This window comes from Protobothrops mucrosquamatus, unplaced genomic scaffold, assembly GCF_001527695.2.
Source record: "Protobothrops mucrosquamatus isolate PMUCROS unplaced genomic scaffold, P.Mucros_1.0 scaffold494, whole genome shotgun sequence".
Classification (NCBI taxonomy): domain Eukaryota; kingdom Metazoa; phylum Chordata; class Lepidosauria; order Squamata; family Viperidae; genus Protobothrops; species Protobothrops mucrosquamatus.
In genome coordinates, this window is record NW_015386811.1 from 573,262 (window position 1) to 595,756 (window position 22,495).

General features: G+C 32.9%; 1 protein-coding gene across 4 annotated transcripts in view; it reads right to left on the reverse strand.

Moving 5' to 3' along the window:
- Positions 1-22,495, reverse strand: part of LOC107288186 (diacylglycerol kinase beta) — a 285,137-nt gene that overhangs the window by 246,077 nt on the left and 16,565 nt on the right. For all 4 annotated transcript variants that reach the window (XM_029284290.1, XM_029284288.1, XM_029284289.1 and 1 more), the window contains 5 exons: positions 20,590-20,709; positions 11,510-11,627; positions 7,671-7,759; positions 4,827-4,943; positions 355-453 (listed from right to left, as the gene is read on the reverse strand). In XM_029284290.1, coding sequence (XP_029140123.1) covers positions 355-453; positions 4,827-4,943; positions 7,671-7,759; positions 11,510-11,627; positions 20,590-20,709 — 543 coding nt within the window. The remainder of the gene's footprint in view (positions 1-354; positions 454-4,826; positions 4,944-7,670; positions 7,760-11,509; positions 11,628-20,589; positions 20,710-22,495) is intronic.

A 22,495-nucleotide genomic window follows, 5' to 3' on the forward strand; every position in this document is an offset into this window, starting at 1 on the left:
TATTTAATGAAATTTCTTAATTTTGTTTCCTTTTGGGAAAGAATTACTTGACTTGCAAAAAAACAAATGCCTCTAATTCTCAATGTTTGATTAATTTTGATAGTATAGTCAGAAGAGTATTTAGGGATTAAAAAAAGCATTTGAAAGGCTACTATGACAGTGATGTATGAAAAGAACATTAATTTATTTTTCATATGTTGTAATTTCCACTGCTGGTGAACCACTATTTTGTTAATATTTATCTATTACTAGTAAAAGTGTATGGTGTAGTTTTCATCAATCTTCACAAATCAATTCTGGTTTATAAAGATATAAACGCAATATGATATGTTAGAATGTACAAGAACAGTTTACCAGTACTACTGGACAGATTGAGGTGGGAGGTAGAATGTGATCCTTCAGAATGCCACAATCACATTCAGGCTTTAGATGTGAAGCACACTTATTATGTAGCTGTAACAAAAAAAAAGAGATAAAAATATCACTATGGATTAAACATTAATGAATTTAAATATGGCTAAAACAAGATTAGAATGTACATTAATTTATTTTTCATATGTTGTAATTTCCACTGCTGGTGAACCACTATTTTGTTAATATTTATCTATTACTAGTAAAACTGTATGGTGTAGTTTTCATCAATCTTCACAAATCAATTCTGGTTTATAAAAATATAAGCGCAACATGATAGGTTAGAACATGATATGTTAGAAGATGATTAGGGGACTGGAAGATAAAACATATAAGGAATGGTTGCTGGAATTGGGTATGTCTAGTTTAACGAAGAGAAGGACGAGGGGGGACATGATAGCAGTGTTCCAATGTCTCAGGGGCTGCCACAAAGAAGAGGGAGTCAAGCTATTCTCCAAGGCGCCTGAAGGCAGGACGAGAAGCAACGGGTGGAAACTGATCAAGGAAAGAAGCAACTTAGAACTAAGGAGAAACTTCCTGATAGAACGATTAACCAATGGAACAACCTGCTTCCAGAAGCGGTGAATGCTCCAACACTGGAAGTTTTTAAGAAGAGACAGGACAGCCATTTGTCTGAAATGGTGTAGGGTTCCTGCCTGAGCAGGGGGTTGGACTCGATGACCTCCAAGGTCCCTTCCAACTTTATTATTATTATTATAACAATCAACAATCAAACAAATGCAACAATCACAGAAATCTATGTTTTATTTTTATAATTATAATATAACTGATAAAGGAAGGTTATAAAGTTGGCTTCTTTAAAGGCCGTTGTTAACAAACAGTTGATGACATAACACTAAAAGAGTTACATCCTATTCTATGTTTTCTTATATTTTCTATATCATTTGTTGGAGTGTATGTATTTCTGCATAATCTATCTTTTTGTATAGAAGCTGTAGTCAATTTACATAGGGTTAGTTCATTTAACACAAGGACAAATCTATGAGATACATTGGAATGACAGAAAACAAAGTGACTAGTGAGTTTTTATGGCTAAGAGACACCTATTCTTATCCTACCATGCTAATCTCTGGTTAGCTGGTTGTGATGATTAAAGCAAAGGATTTTTTATCTATTGTAACAAACTGAAAAAAAGCTGCTACTCAAACAGAATCCACATGCCTTCTATAAAAGCAATAGTACTTATATACTGCTCCACTCTTTGAGCAATATACAAATGTCAGCATATTGTTCCCAACAACCTGGGTACTCATTTTACCAATCTTAGAAGGATGGAAGGGTGAAGCCCAAAAAAAATAATCCCCTTGCATTCTAGTAATTGCTTTCGAGATAAGAATTTGAGCTTTTTCTCAATAACAGTCATTTTTGTAACTGTTGTTGCTGTTGCTGCTGATGGTAACATGTTAGAAGTAATATTTTGTTTTACGTGTATAGCTAATGCTATCACCCTTGTGAATAAATAACTCACAGACGGGATGAGATTGCTGCCAGTCCCACATTTTTCATCAGCCAACTGGATTAAATTTTGTGTACACAAACATTGTTACACATACACAGATATACAGAGAAAGGAGTGAGGAAACAGCATTTATAGATCTTCTGGATATGCAATGGTTTATACAATAATATTTCCATATCCTAGTTTAAATCAATAGGAAAAAAATAAAACTTTCAGAATTTATTGTTGATTAAAGACAAGTAAACAAATGCTATTAGCACATCTTAAACATGTTTAATGAAGAAGTAGTCCCATAATTAAACCTTTGATTTTTTTTTAAAAAAACTGCAATCTTACAATAATCCTAAAAATGTCTATTCAGAAGTAAAGCCTGCATAAATCAAATGAAATTATGACTGAAGTAGTGCATATAGTAAACTCACTTATCTGAAAAAAGTCAAATACTATTCACTTAAATTGAGTAAATAGAGAAATGCATTATAAAATGTTTAAATATGTTATATATATAAGGAAATTGGAAACAAACCTTTTGACAACTTTTGATCATATATAATGTTGTTTGGGCTTTCCTTCTAATGTATGAAGTTTCATTGATTTTATTGTATTTATAGTGTGGATATTTTATTATTTTTAATGTTCTATATTGTCATTTTGTTTTAGGGATGTAGAAATATTTATAATAAAGTAATAAAATAAATAAATAAACAAACAAATAAATAAATAAATAATATAAAAGTGAACTATAATAGCATTAAATGTCTACCACATTAATATCCAAATAAAATGATTGGGAAATAAATAATTGTTGACTAACAAGAGGTGGATAATTTAGCCTCTGGGTTCATTTGCCATTAATTAGCATAGTTTTATATCAATATTTTTTGCTATCAGATATGCCGGTTTTAATTACTGGGAAATATCCTAACAAATTAGGCATACAAATTGGATGTTTCTCATTTGTACAACATAGTTAATAGGGAGCACATAAGTATTTGCTTTAACAGGTGATCTTCCTCAATACAGTAAAATATGTTGTCTAGCAGCTGTTCCATAAATCACTATTCTCTGGTTTGAATGAATGATTTAATTTTCTTTGGATAATTTATCCATGTTTATGATACGAGATTGATATATCAAACTTATGATATATTAGTTTTAATATGAAATATGCACCTTTTGCCAATTACATATTCTTTAGACAGAGATCTAGCAAAAGATAATTTGACTGCTATATTTTTGAATTTGAAAATGATTGGCAACTAATAACACCCCTGTATACATTAATCATTCCTGCAAAAATACTTTTTCTGGCAGTTTCCTAGCAACAGAAAAGAAGTATAGCATTTTTTTTCTCCTCAAGTACCAAAGTTTTATTTGGGTTGTCCTATAATCTAAAACATTTTTATGTTAATTCTCATTTGTAATAGTGAAACCACATTTACCATAATGAAGGTACATTAAGTCATGTACCATCCAATTGAAGCATCGTTACATATGAGGTGATAATTAACAGTTCTTCTACTTAGTAGTATGCTATCAACAGCTTAATCTCTTATTAGGCAGTACTGATCTTTGAGAAAACAAGTAAGATGTAAAAGGAGTTGTTTAACATTAGATTACAGAGTGCATAACAATATCATAGAATAACATTACAGAAACACATGGATTATCTCATGAAGAATATGTAACTGCAATTAGTGTTTGTATCCCAAGTACTTAGGATGTATTTTTTATTTTTTCAGAAAATCCTTTGAATGTTTTCTTCCTAATTTATAAAAAAAACATATATTTTAATTATTTTTATTTATTATTCTTAGTCCAAGGCATTGACCACCAGGTTCTCATACAATATTTATTTCTACAAAAAACTATAAATATTGTCTGGGCTTCAAAAGGATTCTTAATAAAAAATAATAATGAAGAGCGGAAATCCAGTGATGTATTTTGAAATATTTTAGTAGATGGCAGAAATGGCAAAGTTATCTGCACTAGTTAGGGACAAGAATGTGAACAGCCTAGGGACAAGAATGTAAATAGTTTTGTGGTTACTTGCTTCTGGACTTTCTGTGTGAAAGAGGGCGGGGAATGAAATGTTTGCTTTGGGTTTTGACAATACTGTTATAGAAATGGCTAGTAATTACTATTTGGTATAACTTACTGCACTAAAAAAGTATGAAGTCACTGCTTCTTGTTTCTTTTTTATTTATTTTTTATTTACCTTCTCTATCCCTTTTCCTTTTCCTCTTTTTTTAGTCTTTTTTCTATTTCTATTTTATATTAAGAAAAGAATATATATATTCCAGTAGAGATCATCTTGGATATCTCCAAAAAATTACCTTGGGATCCATGAGGCAAATAGGACATGTAGGTTTTTAACCTGTGCTGCCTTTGTGCATTTATTCTGATGTGGAAATGGCAAGTATTAGATTTGTTTGAAAATATTATTTTAGGGTGCAGGAATGCTATGTATTTTGTTTGACATTTGGTTATGTGTTACTGTTTGATTTCTGTATTTTATTCGTACTTTATTTTTGTCTTCTAGATATGTATTTATTATAACTATGGATGATTAAAGCAGTCTTAGAGCCCTTTTTGTGTGTGCAAATGAGAAAGTCACCTGTTAAAGTCAATTTTTAAAAATCCAAATGAATTAAGACTCACCTTAGCAACAAACCAAGGTTGCTCCATTTTTTAAATGTCATTGTCATAAAGAATTTGTGTCATCTTACGATTGTACATATGCAATTTTTTTTACTATTTACTATTTTTATTTTGGTGATAACATTTATGGATGTTTATTTGTTTATTTATCAGTTCTATTTGTTGCCACTATTAGAATATCACTTAAATTGTTTTTAATAGCGGTAGCTAGATACAATGCTATAATATCTCAACTTTCACTATCGCTATTATTGGTATTACTGCTAATACTTACTGTGGTTTGGCACCATACACAATGTAACCCAGTCAATCCTTGGTAACATTTAATAGTTTTATGACATTTATCACATTTTGTTGGACAATTTCCTTCCACCCAAAAGTGATGCATAATCTAGAAAAAGACAAAGGAAATTATTTTTACCCAATTTGTACCAATTAAACTACTGCCAGATAAAGAAATATTATGACGTTCAATAGTTAATGCACTGAAATAAACAGCAGATGAATATCCAGGTGTTAAAGTGTTTAAAAAGTAAAAAAAAAACCCAATACACCTTACTAAATAGTAGAGCTCTCATTTGCTTTCCACTATGTTTGAAGAAAACATTTTCCAGATAAAATTATTAATCCTGAGGATTTTCTCATTCATCTTTCCCAAAATGGGTCTCATGAATAACAGCTCCAAAAAAATTACCTTGAATACTTTTTTTTTAAAGGATTCTATACTTCAGCTATCCTGTAATGTTTAAAGTGTAAAAGAGTTAAGTAAGAACTTTAAATTGATGTTGTAGACCAGAGGTCACCAAACTTTTCATGCTGACGGTCCGGACAGAAAAGGAGTAGCCATTTATACAGGTGTGTGCACCTGTATAAATGGTGCCATGTGCACCCACACAGTGCTAGTGGCCTTGTTTGTGTAGGCGTGCAGGCACTAGCTACCGTTGCTAGCCCCGTGTGCATGTGCAAATGGGCCGTGCAACCTGCACGGTGCAAGCAGCCCCGTTTGCGTATGTGCACAATACTAGCTGCCACTAGCCCAAATGGGCTGTGTAATCCATGCATGCACTAATGGCCCCATTTGTGCAAGTGCTCAAGTGCTAGCCACCACCGCTAGCCCTGCTGCATGCACAAATGGGTCCATGGGCACTAGAGCGAGTGAGGTTGAGAGCCCATGGCCCATGGCCCGATGGCCAGTAGGCCGTGGCCCACGACCAATGGGCTGGGACCTTGTTTTAGACAACATTGCTTCCCCAATAGCAGCAGAAAAGTATTTCTTCTTTTTTATTACAAAGTAGATACCATTGCGGCTTGTATTCTTCAATCTGTATTTTTCAGTAATATGTACAGTAATTCCTCAAAAAACATGCAAACTAGCAATTCTGGGAATTCCAATTCTAATGCCTTTAGAGGTCCATACTTTCAGATATTTATCAATTTGTTCAGATAAAAATACAAAATCTAGACTTGTATTTCAATATGCATGGGATATAAAGAAATCTCAAACTGGCTATCAGAACTATTCCTAGGAAGGCATCTTGAGCAAGAATGTCCAAGGGCACATCCAGATAGCTGCATTAAGTGTAACTGTCCACACCATGAGCTGACATAAACATATGTTGAATGATCATTGCTGATCATTGAGGCTGGGGTTGCCCTTATTAGTTTAACATGCAACAACTTAATAAATGTAATTTGTGGATTTATTTTCTCTTCCATCAAACATCACTTGCTGATGAAGAAAACAATCACCAATGCTCTCCATAACATAAGGTAGTATACAGATTTGGCAATCATACGTAAGTATTTAGAATAACTGGCATAGTCACGCAATCAAGTTGCCACACTATTAGGTATCAAGTACATAGATTGTACTTGCATCTGGGCTAGTTCTGAATACAGGTTCAGAATAATGACGAAATTCATGTCCAAAAATAGCAGGCTGACAAGTCACGATTATGGAAAAGAAGAGTGCCACTACAACCAAGTTGTATAACAGAACAGGAGAAATGGCAGCACCAAGAACTAATTTCTGGAGTAGGCAAAAAGTTGTAGCCTTTGTCCTCCACCAGAATAATAAAATAGTAAAAAGTAGAAGCCACACAAAATTCCTTTATCAGCAGAAAAATGTAATGCAGTCACTGGTGACAGAGTTGACAAATCTGGATTTTTTTCCTAGTCAGTTGACTTTCTGTGCAGCAGAAGATTAGCTTTCAGAGTTCTGGTCTTATTTTTAAAACATGGGTCTTGTGCTCTCTTGAAGGAATGCTAAATTGTTGTATATAAGGAGGGAAATTACAAGATCTAGCAAGCACTTCAAAAAGCACTGGTCAGATATTAAGCAGACAGATACTCTGTAGAAGCCTGGCACCCAGCATCTCCTGCAGCCCAAACCAAATGCACATAGTGGTCAATGTCCAGAGACTGGAAGAGTAGAAAGTGAAGTTGAAAGTGACCAACAGAAACCAGGTATACTCTAGCTCCTGAATGCAATCACATCATTGATGATGAAGCATGCTAAATAACATCTATAACAAGTTTATGTCAGAAGAAGATTGAAAACAGTTTTAACCCAAGAAGAGTAAAGGGCTTTTTTAAGCTGCCTCAGCTGAGGGGTGGAGATGAGATGAAACATCATTATAAAAAAATGAATGCTGCTATATGTGACTGTCAGAGTTATGGAAGCATGAGAATTAACCCCAAATCTCCAGGAATGTTAAGTAATGAAATCATCATGGAAACTTCAATGACATGTATTAGATTAGTGCAAAAGCTCATAGAGAATGTTATATAGCTACTTAAAAAGCTATCAAATCTATATTTGGCATACATAACTTATATATTCCTATACAAATATAACTTGCCATACATATATAAGTAAATTACAGTTGCAGGTGCCTTGAATATATTGAATCAGCAACACAGAGATGACAAATCTGGATTTTTCCCCCCTAAATTTGACTTTCTGTGCAGCAGATTAGCTTTCAGAATTCTGGTCTTATTTTTAAAACATGGGTCTTTTGCTCCTTTGAAGGAATGCTAAATTGTTATATACTGTATATACAAGCACACAGATATACAGAGGCACAGAAGAATTCCACAGACATGAATGTCAGCTTACTTCAGTATTCTTTTTTGATTTCACATATGTTTTGATACAAGATGCTGGTGCTCTTGAGACACATCGCTCATGGACAGTGTACTTGCAAACTAAAAGAAAAATGTAGTTATGAAAAGTTTTGCTAAATAAATATGAATTTTCAATGGCCTATTCACTACTCATTCTTCTACAATTCATCTACAAAGAATTATATCCAGTTAACTCTAAAAGAGAAAAGACGGTCCAGTAAAGAAAATAACATATTAGCAGAGTTGGAGAAGAATCTCAGAGTACTCTTTAATAACAACTTTTGATTAAATCAGCTCTCACTAAGCTGTTCACAATAATTCCTAAATCAAATCAAATAAATAGAAGAAAATTAATTGGCAAATGCCAAATGTTTTCCTGTTATCTGCCAAGATGAAGAAATCTATACTTTCTAAACTATAGGCATGAAAGCAGCTGGTACAACTGAATATGAAGGGCAACGAGTTTGTCTTTCTCTAAATGGCTAATTAGTCTTGTTTCCACATAGTAGTTTATTTATTTCTTTATTTTTGATTTGTTGTCAATATCGTCATTTCAGAAAATTAATTCCAACTATTGCAAACTTTACTATTTTTAAAGAAACACAATATCATCTCCATTTTCCATTCTGATAATATTCAGATTTGATTTCACAAAACATCAGCATTATATTTTTGAATTGATGAAAGTTAAGATTGATGTGTCTCTGTAACAAAGATTTAATACTATATTTTACAAAGAGTAATGATGTTACAACAACTGATTTTGTTTCAGAGGAATCATTGCCTTATTAATGAAGAAACAACCTAAATTAAAATAATAAAATAACATGAGATAATAAAATATATCTTCATATTTACAAATGCTGCTGCCTTTTTCTTCAACTGAAACTAAAGAAACTAAGGCACCAGGAAGAGTATCCAGTCTTTAAATGGTCTACTCAGTCACCCCGACTCTATCCGAATTAAGGAACTATAGAGTTATAAAAAGAAAAAAAAACTAAGGAAAGGCTATACAATTAAACCTAATACTATAGAGAGTTATTAATCAATAGCCCAAAGAAAGCAATAGTTTATGGTCAGAGAAGGAGATACTTAAATTCTCCAGAACTTTTTGCTCACCCAGTATAATAAAATTTCTACCAATATCTCAGAAATAATAAATTTACTATTTTATCTGGTAATAAGGATTCAGAAGTTGCCCATAGATGGTTGGAAGGTACTTAATAGTACCTTTTGAAAATTTTAATTTTTAAAAATTTAACACAACATCAAACAGGAAGATGAAAACAGAGAAAGAATATAATATTTTGTTCAACCTCTTTCCTTCCTCTAGTTGCATTCTAAAGTGGATAAGACTGAAGATGGGCAATTCTTCAAGTGTCTGTATTCAAGCAAATTTCCCTGTGAAACTGCATTTTAAATTGGTGCCATTGCTTCTAAGAATAGATGCATTTTTATCTATATCTGTACCAAAGAACAAACTCTGCCTTTTTCATGCTTCATCAGGGGAATGGCATGGAGAGCATAAGAAATAAAGTTATCACTAAAATAAATAAAAAAACAAAAAAACAAAGCTAAATGAGGGAAGTAAGTGCCATAGAAAACTATGAGCTATGTGAGATAACGAGAAATGCTTCAATGGACAGATTATGCTGAGTTTTTATATTAATTTGATATACTATATTATCTTAATGGCAAAACACACCTCACTGAAATGAATCTAAGCTACCTCACCTGTCCACTATTAATAAGCATTAAAACCTGCCTTTCTTTCAAGGAGAATTTAAGAGGAGATTTAGAATTAGAAGGTTATATACTGTATGTCATTGGCTTTCTGGTGTACCCAGCTAACAGACAGATTTTGAAATTGGTAAGATGGAATTTGTTATGGAATAGGGTACAAATGATGATCATATTATTGCTAGAATCTAAAAAAATCTTACTAAAATGGAAATAGGATGAACAAGTAAAAGCAGTATGATCTGGGTAAATTTTTGATACAATATATTTTTCGGAAATGTTACCAAAAGTAGGCACATTTTTTATCTTTTGTGGACATGTAAGAAAGCTAGAGTATATTGGGACGAAATCAGTGGTGGGATTCAGCCAGTTTGCACCAGTTCAGCAGAACCAGTAGCTAATTTTTTGTTGTCCAGGCCCAGAATGGAAGTGGCATCCACCAGATAATTGGTTGTTCACATATTTGAATCCCACCACTAAACCAAATATATATTCTGATTCTGAAGATTTTAAAGATAAACGTACGACTGAAACCAGAGCCTTTCCTTTGGGGGTTAATGGATAAACAGATTGGGAGATGTTATGGAAATTTGTTTTTATATGTGATAACAGCAGTTAGATTTGCTGTGTAAAGATGAGAGGATTTACAAAAGCCTAAATTGGACAAATGGATAATTATGATGGAATTGACAGAGATGGAAAAATTGACAGCCTCCAGGACTGATCAATTTTAATTTTACTTGGAAATCTCTCTTGGACTTTTTTGCAAGAAACTGAGAAAAATTAAACTTTGATTTTGGTATTTGATTATTAGAATTACATGGAGTTATAAAGTAACATAGTCTACTTTTAATTTTAGTTGGTTGTATTTTTATCTATATATGTACCAAAGAAGGCTGGAAGTTATTCCTTTTCTTCTTGCTTTACTTTTTCTTTCTGCATCTTTATTTTGCTTTTTGTCTAATCTTTCATTTTTTTCTATTTTTTTTCTTTGCTTGTTTAATTTTGTTCATGTGGTTGAAACTTAATAAATTGTAAATATAAAAAGTAGCATTAAAAGAGGACTAGAAGATGTATATTGTTTTAATTTTCTAATGTGCCTGTAAGTAGAACCTGGTTCAAGAGCCATTTACAGTACTAAGATATACAGCACTTGGTCCTGGAGTTTGAGTACCAGAACTGAACTGAGCTCACAGACTATTCATGCAATAATTTGCACTAATGAAATTGTGGAAGCTACCTTCATTTCAGAAGTAATTAAGAATAAAAGGAAAGCTATTTTGTCAGTGCTGCTATTAATTCAATTAAAGTCAGAAACGTTTCTTCTGCCCATCTTTGCATTTAAAGATCAGGGAATGAATCATGATGGGATGGAGAGAATAAGAAATAAACTTATTGCTTAAACAAAATAAATAAATAACAAAGCTAAATGAGGGACCAAAAAAAGAAGAAGACTGGAAATAAAGAAATACAATATAAGGTAAAACAAATCCTGGCAGATGACTTACTTAAAATCTGATCTGAGCACTTTAACAAATATAGATATTATTTGTTAAATTCCACAAAATAAGGCAATGGCTGCAACTTGCAGAATTTTGATTTCGAGCTCAGCAGTAACATCTAAATGCTAAAATATACCAAGTAAGAGATATTGGTTTTAGTCCTCTACGTAGCATGATACAGGACCTACTTTTTGACGGGCAGAATCAATTTTACTCTGGCAGAGTAAAACTTAACTGTAAGCCTTGTCCCATATAGTTTGCTGAATATGATCTCTAGACTCATTAATATATTTTTCCCATATGTGTGTGTGTGTGTGTGTTTGTGTGTGTATTTGTTACATCCACACAAATCAATGTATTGTAATTGTTTTATCTGTTTTATTGATATGCTATACTGGATATTTACAAAGGGTATGAACAACTGCACACAAACATTTGGGCAGCACCCAAATACAATATTTATCTGCACTTTCTCATTTAAGGCTACTCACAATGGTCTAGTCTAAAAGCTCTTGATCCAAAAATCCCTGTGCCTTTATCAATCATTTTGTCCAGGTAACATTCAGAATTAACCAGGATGCATACTCACATGAACAAGAGAGACCCTGTTTGCCTAATCCTATGAGCATATTCAAACACAGATTACAGTAGGCAGGCTTGTTAAAGTGTTTTAGTCTCCATACATGCTGCCCATCATCCTTCACATTCTGCAGAACACATAAAAAGAAATGGATTTCATTTAATGGCATAAACAGAAAAATCTTTAAGTGCCAATAAAAATTGAAATTGACTCAAGAACATAAAAGACAATCTGCTTCTTCATTTATTAATTTTCAAGTGATTACAACATAATTTTTCCAAACAGACATGTAGAGATATGATAGCAAAATGGGAGATGCGGGGGAGGGGAAGTGGAGCTGAAAACTCTAAAACTTTTAGCATTAATTGTTAATAAAATGATTTACCCAGGTAACATGCACACAACCATATCCTAAATGATAGACTATTGTATATGTTTAGGGTTTATTTGGCTACAGCTACAAATTCAAGGCCCCCCTGCTGCTTAGGGCTTTTTGGGAAAAAAACCCGCATTATTTTAGTATTGCCTTTTATCTTTTCCATAGGTTATGAATGAATAATGATGAAGATTTAATAAAAATAAAATTGTCACATTTTTACTTAGGTAAAACTAAGTACAATAAATAAAAAGTCAAGAAGACAAGACTTTCATAATAAAGTATCTGTCTATTAAACTGAACTTGAATTTGGGGTGTGAAAGGAATGCCTTGGGGCCATCTGCCTTATCTCAGTGTGGAGGGAGGAAACAGAGAAGACCTAACAACCTTGAGAGAGGTGCCTTATCCTTTCGTTTCCCACAGCTCAATGACACCTATTGATTGGCCTGTTTGAACCGGCTGGATGGACAGTTGGGATGAGGTTATGATTTTGCAGATTTTACCTATTCATTCGGGTGGGTTCCTGCCTAGCATTCCTGCTGTCTGTATCTGCCAATAAAAATTCCTTTTGAAATGATACAAGTTTCAAGAGTTCTGCTTTCTTGGTAGGGAAACGGAGGCAGGTCCTTACAGAATGTGTATTTATACTATAACTATTAAGTGCTGCTATTTATTCAAAAGAATGACCACTATACATGAACAGAACATATGGACCAATCTAGTTGGCATAAAATACAATATATTCATTTAGAAAATTTACTAGACTTCTGGTCAAGGTGTTACTCAAGGGACAATGGTCTCTAGAACTGCTTACAGGGACTTTTTTCAACCAGATCTTTTTTAAAAAAAAACACCTTGTGTTTTTACATACATTCTGGAATTTAAAATTATTATTTTATATAACATTGTATTATTTTAATACAACAAAATGCTATCTTTAACCCTAGCATGTCTTATCCCATGTCAGTGTGGGTCTTCACTACATATAGATTTTCTTTATAAATTCTCTTAAGTAAAATTTTAAAATCATTTGCCCTGATCATTATTAAGGTCAAGTGCTTTAGAACAGGGGTCCCCAAGCCCCAGTCCATGGACTGGTACGGCCAGCAACCGGTCCACACAAACAAGCAAAGCCCTATCTGTGGGATGCAGGCAGCACACAAACCCATGCACTCTCCAGTCCATGGAAAAACCTTTCTCCACGGAACTGGTCCCTGGAGCCAAAATGTTGGGATCTCTGCTTTAGAGAAATGAATGTTCCATAGCTAAGAAAATGGAAGCACTTTCACTTTGCTATGTTTATCTACTGAAATAAAAGAAACAATGCAATTGTTAATGAAACTAGAATTTAGACTGAAGGTTAATACTGGCAACATATAGTAATGAATAATTTTGGAAAATCAATGAGTCCTACCAAATTATGGAATTTAACATTTTATAGATAACACTGGCTTTATCAAATCTAGGATTCAGCAAAGGGATTATTTTACAAAGTAGAACAAATATGCTAATGGTGTTAAAGAGTGGATTCAATAGTTCCCTATTAATTTTTAAATGCATTTACATTATAAAAAAGAATATGAAGGAATACATTTCTATATGCTTTAGATTTAATTATATATGAAAACATTGAGTTAGATCCATATCATTATTATATTAAACTCTTTTTTCTTCAGTTTTAGTTCACTTTATTGCCCACATAGTCAATCTTTTTTAACTTTTTTTAAAATGTATTTTGTTATATAGATTTTATATTCTACTATTTCACCAAAAATATTGTTTTACTATAATATACATTTTAGTTATGTATCAACTTTTTAAAAAATGTTTACAAGCAGTCCCCAGATTAAAAAGAGTTTTCATTCCTAAGTCTGTCTTTAACTCATATTTGTATGTAAATTGGAACTGGTATTTACAAATGGATTCCTTATTATTAAAAATGGCAGACTGCATTTTATTTCCTTGAGCTAATGAAGCTCTGAAACTATACACAGTTTTCAAGAACTGCTGAAAACCACTATAAGTAGGCTGTATATTAAAAAAGCACAGCTTCAACTGTTCATGAAAATATTGTACAACTTTAGTCATTTGTTGCTCAAGGAAAGAGAATACTATCACCATTTTCGGTGATAGAAAGCCCATTGGTGGGTAGTGGAGTGCCCCAGGGCTCTGTTCTGGGCCCAGTGCTCTTCAACATCTTCATCAACAATTTGGATGAGGGAATAGATAGGGAACTCATCAAATTTGCAGACGACACTAAGCTGGCAGGAATAGCCAACACTTCAGAAGACATGCTTAAGATACAGGAGAATCTGGACAGACTTGAACACTGGGCGCTACCTAACAAAATGAAATTCAATGATGAAAAAACTAAGATTCTACATTTAGGCAAGAAAAACCAAATGTACAGGTATAGTATAGGGGGTAGCTTGCTCAATAGTAGTAACTGTGAGAGGGATCTCGGAGTCCTAGTGGACAATCACTTAAATATGAGCCAGCAGTGTGCTGCAGCTGCCAAAAAAGCCAACACAGTGCTGGGCTGCATTAACAGAGGGATAGAATCAAGACCATGTGAAGCATTAATACCACTTTACAATGCCTTGGTAAGGCCACATTTGGAATACTGCATCCAGTTTTGGTCACCACGATGTAAAAAAGATGTTGAGACTCTAGAAAGAATACAGAGAAGAGCAACAAAGATAATTAGGGGACTGGAGGCTAAAACATATAAGGAACGGTTGCTGGAATTGGGTATGTCTAGTTTAACAAAGAGAAGGACGAGGGGGGACATGATAGCAGTGTTCCAATATCTCAGGGGCTGCCACAAAGAAGAGGGAGTCAAACTATTTTCCAAAGCGTCTGAAGGCAGGACAAGAAGCAACGGACGGAAACTAATCAAGGAGAGAAGCAACCTAGAACTAAGGAGAAACTTCCTGAAAGTTAGAACAATTAACCAGTGAAACAACTTGCCTCCAGAAGGGGTGAATGCTCCAACTCTGGAAGTTTTTAAGAAGAGACTGGACAGCCATTTGTCCGAAATGGTATAGGGTTTCCTGCCTGAGCAGGGGGTTGGACTAGATGACCTCCAAGGTCCTCCTCCTCCTCCTCTTCTTCTTCTTCTTCTTCTTCTTCTTCTTCTTCTTCTTCTTCTTCTTCTTCTTCTTCTATTATTATTATTATTATTATTATTATTATTATTATTATTATTATTATTATTATTATTATTATTATTATTATTATTATTTTGCCTTTCTTAACCCAGAGATTGTAATCTGCCAAATGCCAATACTATAATATGGATTTTTTTGTATACTATCTCATATTATAAGAACATATTCTGTTTAGTTCCTTCCGGATGGAAATAGTTTTACTTGTTACTTGTTAAGCTTACTGGAAATGTGCTTGAGCCAAACTACTACACTAAAACATTTAATTCATAGCCAATTGACATGGATTTGAAAGCATTCTTGGTAGCAAAAATGTTTTGTGCCTCAAAAATATAACGCTGGGATCATGCAATCAGTTATTTCCATATCTGAGTGTTCAATCTCTGAATACATATTTGGACACTGGGACATTATATACTGAAGTTAATGGTTGAGTTATGTTTTCCTTTTTCAGTTTAAGTTAAGACTGTTTATACAACTTATTCACTTAACTCAACAGAAACCTTGCAAAGTGCATTCAGAAAAATATAATGAACTCTCAATTTAATTTAATACAATTTATTTGATTTGGTATGGCTCCCCACTCCAGAAGACTCTGAGTGGCTTACAAAATCCAAAACAATTAAAACTGTTAAAATCCACATACACAACTTTGTAACTTGTGTTACAAAGGTACAAGTCAACTTCTTTTTTTTTCAACTTTGAAAAAAAGGTAAATAGTAGCAGGATCTTCTTTACTTGCTTTAAGAGATGAGCAGGCTGAACCTCAGGGCAGGACTAAACATGTCATCAGTTTAGAGTCATTGTATTTCCACAAGAAACCCCAGTCCAGCTTTCCGTGAATTCCATTGGCCCTTTTCTATCAATTTGGCTTGACTGTTGCAGGTCAAATTCTTTTCCTGTTACTTGCACCTGATACTTGCTTTTTTAAAGTTATAAATAGTTTGGATGGTACATGTGGGTACCACTCTGCAGATTCTAATAGGTGTTTTGGAACATCTGATAGTGCTCCTATGCAAATAAACTTGGGGATATTGATATCAATGGGATTCAGATGTTTGTATGTGTCTCTTTGTTATGTGTGTCTGTGAGTGTGCATAAAATACTGTTTCAATTCTGTAAACAGGGTACTTTATTATATTGTATGAAAATTGCTAAGGAGGTTTTACTATCATGCTTTACATTTAGTATTATTTCAAATAAAAATAAAGAACAAGTTCTTTTAGGTTATTAAAACTAAATCTTAATATTATACAATAATAAATATATATATATATAAGGTCCAGTCATTCTAGGTTATACATGTGTTAGCATATTATTTTTATTACATCTTTCTCTAATAGTTTCTGAAAATTCTCTAAAAGAATTGCAGATGCTCCCTCTTGTGGAAAACCCAAAGAATAGCAATGAAGCAATATGTTCTGATTAAGCAATTTTTGGCTATTTTGTTCAAAGAGAGAGTTTGGTCATTAGCTTTCGTACCCTATTAATTTTAACTTTTTTATCGATGTTTCCTAGTTTTCTAAAAAAGGATACTGATGAGAATAAAAGTAATTTGTTATAGATTGAATATTGGCTTCACCACTGCCTCCCTCCCAATTAAAATTTTGTGAATAAATGAAGTTGTAATAAATATCTTGTCTGGACAAACTCTGTGGTCTTTCATTCCTCACACTTTTAGAATATCTGTGGAAAATCTTCATCACAGAATTACTCATTTTCAAACTGGAATAAAAAGCACATACTGCTAACATTTTTCAATACTAAACAAGCAGTGTTCATAATATTTACTATATAATATATAAGCCTTAGGTATTTATATTGAACATGTAGACATTACAGTGCTTTAAATATATTTCCTGCCAAATGAAGTAGGACTCTCCATTATTCTAGCCAAATTTATGATCTAACAAAGCAGTGTTGATTGAGTGTTCCATAGGGAATGCACATTGACAATCATTGTGGCATTAATCTTGCTTAGCTAGACCATTCTTTATGGACCAATTCAGCTGATTTTTTTTAATACTTCGGCCTAAATTTCCATAAGTATTTTTTTTCCTTTTTAAAGACTTATCTGTTTAAAGGTTCATTTGGCTGATTATAAGATAACATCACTAATGTATTTCTTACAGCTTTTGAAATAACACATTATTATAGCAAAATACTGCTGCAATTCAACCCTGACATCTAGTGGAGAAAAGGTAGTGGAGAAAACTCAGTTGAAATTCCAAACATATTCACTCCAAAAATTACTGCGCTTTTTTAAAAGCCATATATTATTTTTTACCAAACTAAAATAGATGTTTTTGAAAACTTGTGGAGGATTTTCACATAGACATGTTTAAGAAATAAATTAATAAGGAAATAGGCAGCTCAGAAGGATTCTGAAATATACACAGAGAGACATAAATAAGTCCAGCTCAGTGTCACAAACACATACATTATTATTTCATCAACTCTCAAACAAATTTGGGTGGATTAAAACAAAAAAAGGCCTACTTATTAAAAGAAAATACAACAGATCAGAAGAAACAAAAATTGTTCTAAAAGTGCTATAGAAATTGAATAAATGAATGAATTAATTAATGAAACCAAGTGCAAATTACAACACTAAAGTCAAACTAAAAGACCCAAAATAACATTGTTGGACCAGCGGCAGTTTCTGGGTGGCTTTCAAGGGCAGCAGAGTACAGTGCATTACAGTAATCCAAACATGAGATGACAAGTCGTGTATCTGTATCTGAAGGTTCTCCTGTTCAAAAAGGGTACAACATGTGAACAAGATGTACCTATCTTGGCCACAGCTTCTACCTGCTCACTTGACTTGCCAGGGTTTCAAAGGTATAACTGTATTTCGTTTGCATATTTATGTTTAACTAGAGCGACATGGTGGCTTAATGGTGAAGACGCTTGCCTCCCATTCGGAAAGTTAAGAGTTTAATCCTAGGTAATGGCAAATGTTTCTTTCCTAGGACGCAAAGAAAAAATATCTCTTGTAAACTCTGTGTGGCATAGGAAGGCCAGTAAATGCTCAGATCCATCCAGTCACCCCAACTCTACCCTAAATTAAGGGATTACAAGGTTGTAAAAAGGGAGTTTTTTATTTATGTTAAACCAGCCAATTATGTCATCCAATGGTTTCCTGCAGATGTTCATCAGATTGGGAAAGAATGTGGAATAGTTTTCCAGAACTATTAGTTCCAGCCTTGTCTGACTCTCTCAATTTGACCCATCCACTCAGAGTCCAACTCAAGGCAAATTCAAGTGATATTATTTTGTTTACTTATATCCTGCCTTTATTGTTTTTACAAACAACTCAAGGGGCAAATATATCCAGCACATCTTCCTCCTCCTATTTTCCCCACAACAACAACAACCTGTGAAGTGAATTGGATGAAAGAGAATAACTGCCCCAGAGTCACCCAGCTGGCTTTCCCAGCAAAGGCAGGACTTGAACTCACAGTCTCTTGCTTTCTAGTTTGGTGTCTTAACCATTAGAACAAACTGGACTTCCAATTGGCATAAAAATCATCCCATACAAGATCACTTGGTCCAAACCATATAGCCTCACTCTATGGCAGGCATGTCAAACTCGCGATGTCACATGACGTCGCGGCAATGGGGTGGATGCAGTTTTAGCATAATGCATCCGGCCATGGGCCAGCAGTTTGACATGCCTGCTCTATGGCATGTGAAATTCAAATGACTGTTCTTACCCAATACATTAGGCTTAGTGTAGTGTCAGCAGTGAAGAAGACCTTGCATGAGCTAGGAAGTGTAACCAACTTTTTAAGAATATTGAATACTAATAGAGATTTAGTATCTCCAATATCTCCAGAAACCATATGGAATCAACAGTAACCTAGGTGGGCATTTCTAATGGTCTTATTTCTAACAAAAATCTGCAGCAGTTGTATTCTCCAATACACAGCTGCCACACATATTTCATATAAAAAGCATCACTTCTGAGAAATGCCTTTCTACTGTTATTTTGTCCAGCAAGGATGCCCATTGTCAAATTGATTAGCCTTCATATAATTGACATTATTTCAAGCAAAGAACTATAAACTGGCTGGAACCCATTAAGATTTTGCAGTGTGGAAGCCTTAGTAAATAAAGTAATATCATTTTCAAAAGAAACGTATTTGATCTCAATAATTTCAAATCAAAGAACTTGGGCATTTGTCTAGAATGTAAATTGTGTTTTTCTACTAGCAAGTAACATCCAATATATTTGACTATGTAAATAAATTGAGTTCATAATGCTGGAAATCTCACAAAAAGTTGAAGAATTTATATTTGTATAAGGAAGCTTGTAAGGATTTATTTAGTAAATATGAGGAAAAATGAATATAATTAAGTTTGTGAATTTTGATCTGTGTGTTTTCTATTGACATTTATTAATAGCATAGTAGGAAAAATATGACAGTAGTTGCATTATGTAAATATGATTTAGTTAATTAATCAATTAAATGCAATTGTATTGAATTTTAATTTTATTCTACATCCTAATTGCAGTGGTAAGGGTGGCATATCAGTGCAATTATAATAATTCTTACTATTATTATCAGTTAATTTTGCAGCTGTTCTGCAGACAGATTTTCCATTTATTTCAGTATAAGCTTTGCCTGCTGAGAAAATGGAAAAGTACAAACAAAAAAGAATAATTAAAGGGCTATGAGAATAAAAGGTTGTACATGCTTTTTATTTAAACCAGTAATAATATATATGCCTCAATTTATATAGTTTATATATCTCAAAAATGCGATGCATTGGATATATATATCTCCCACTAATAAAATTCACATTTTAAAATAAATAAATTATGAGTATATGTGTGTAAATGTGCAAATAATAAAATGTTCTTTTATGAATTATAGATCCAGAATACTTTTGAATTTAATCAACCTATTTCAATCAACCTGTTTCAACACTTTAATATAAAACCTCAAATCAGAAGGATTCTGGTTCAGAATAAATCAATAAATCTGGTTCACTATAAGGATAACCCACTTAAATCTTGAAGTCAGATTCAAATGGAAATAGCCAATCCAATTCAAGTAAATCTGGACCTGATTTGATTGGACTCATTTTCAAGAGCCGGAAGTGGGGGAATAATATTTGTTCTACCAATATTTGCTTGAAAAAACAGAAATGGGTGTTAAAACGTTACATAAGCTAGATTTTTTTTGAACATGTGATCGAACACACAGACTTTTTATATAGATATCTATTAGCATTTTCAAGCTATGTCTATTTTGAAAATAAACCCTGCAATTCTAATTCTTTAGAAGAAAAAATATTAAAATCAATTCATTTTTTAAGATACAGTTTTTCAGATTTGTAACAATAGTTATTTTTGGATAGCCGCCATAATACAGTTTAAACAGGGAGGTTGAGGACTGTACCAGGAGAAGAAATATTTCTAAGATAGGGTTATCCTTTTCTTTCATGAATTTAGTATTTATTTATTTGTGCATCCAAAATGCTAGAATGCATACATTTTTTTAAGTTTAAGAGTTTATTACCACTATGATGAATCTTACATTCTCTAATCCAAGCAACACTAAAAGTGGGATCGTAGTCATTCCCCCCTGGATCCATTCTTCCAAGGAAACTGTGCCATCGTGATCATAATCAATTTCTTCCATCATCTCATGAAGAATCTGATTGAATTAAAAAAATACATTTGATATAAATAATATGTAAAAACTAATACTTGTTTCACATGAAAATAGAAGACAATGTGTCATTAAACATCACTAAAATATTCTCATATTACCAAATGTCACAAGATTTTATAGACAAGAATATGTGATACTGAGGCAAGAAAACTTATTCTGCATGAGTTGGCATTCTCATGTAATTTCAGCCTACGTGTAATGTATACCTTTACCATCAAAACAAATTGCATGATGCCACCTAAAAAAGTTTGTCTATCTCTGTTGTAGCAGTATTTATTTAAATATTACTCTCTAAAAGTAAAATAGATTTTATTAGAAGAAATATGGTTTAAAAAACCCTTAAATGCTTTCAAAATACACTATACAATATTTATATACTTAATGTTAGCAGAGGAAAAGTAATTTTCAATTAAATTAAAGTGGGAAGGTTGCCTTGATGTTATTTTACCACACTCAAATTCAACTTACATGCTGAAAAAATAAACTGGATTGCAAAATATGTAGCAAATATGTCTTTCTTAATCTGTGATAAAGGCAAAAATGATTCAATAAATTTCATCCAAGGTGTTTTGCACGTAATCTGTGACAATTCTGCATAGTAAATATATAACAACATGAAAAAAAAACCTCTTTGTATTCTTTTTAAATTAAAAATTTACAATGAATTGCAAGCTGCATTAAGTGCTCTGGCAAAAAACTTGTATGTGCATATCATTTGTAAAAAACTAATCAAACAAAAATAGTTTAATCCTGTTTACTACATTCAGCAACTGATCAGCAAACTTTCCACTTGAAATTTCTTGAATACTTGTTCTGCTTAAATGCTTTTGTTCTTCTGCAGTTGAATTGCATAAGAATTAATACAATCCATTTTATTTTAAGAAAATAAATTCTGTTATTGATTGATCAGGTGATGCTTCTTTGATTGCTCATCTTTATTTATTTTCAATATTCAGGCTCAAACATTTTCCCTGTTTTTTGTAGTCCATTTCAACATGGAGTGCTTTTTTTGTCATAGAATGCATCGGAACAGAGTTCTGGCACCTTTTTTTGACAGATTTTCCAAGTTTTATAAATAACTTTTGAAAATTTGATGTTTGGTCCATGTGGACTTGAATCACCCTGTCGAGAGTAGCAGGTCGGTGGCAAAATCATTAAAACGGTGCATGCGGGCTGCTTGTGTGTCGAGTTCATTGCATGCATACTTCGTTTGCGCTGGTTGTGATGGTGCTGCTCCGCTTGTGGCAGTGCTCCGCTTGTGACTGGTCGTGTGGTTACGTGCCAAGTGCTTATTGCGGGCGGAGACCATTATGTTTCATTACACAACTGGTGTGTGTGAGTGTGTATACAGTGATTGACTACATGCGAAAGATAAATAATTTCTTTATTTTAAAAAATTGGTGGTGAATTGAAAATCTTTTTGTAATTTTTAGTGTAAAATTTACTATGAACACTTGCCTTAAATACAATAAATTATATTTATGTTAAGAACTGAATATATAATTTTTAAAATAAAAGATTAACAAGATGTGAGTTCCGGCACCTTTTTTCTTACAAAAAAGCACTGGAAATAATAATAATAATAATAATAATAATAATAATAATAATAATAATAATAATAATAATAATAATAATAATAATAATAATAATAATAATAATAATAATAATAATAATAAAGTTGGAAGGGACCTTGGAGGTCATCGAGTCCAACCCCCTGCCCAGGCAGGAACCCTACACCATTTCAGACAAATGGCTGTCCAGTCTCTTC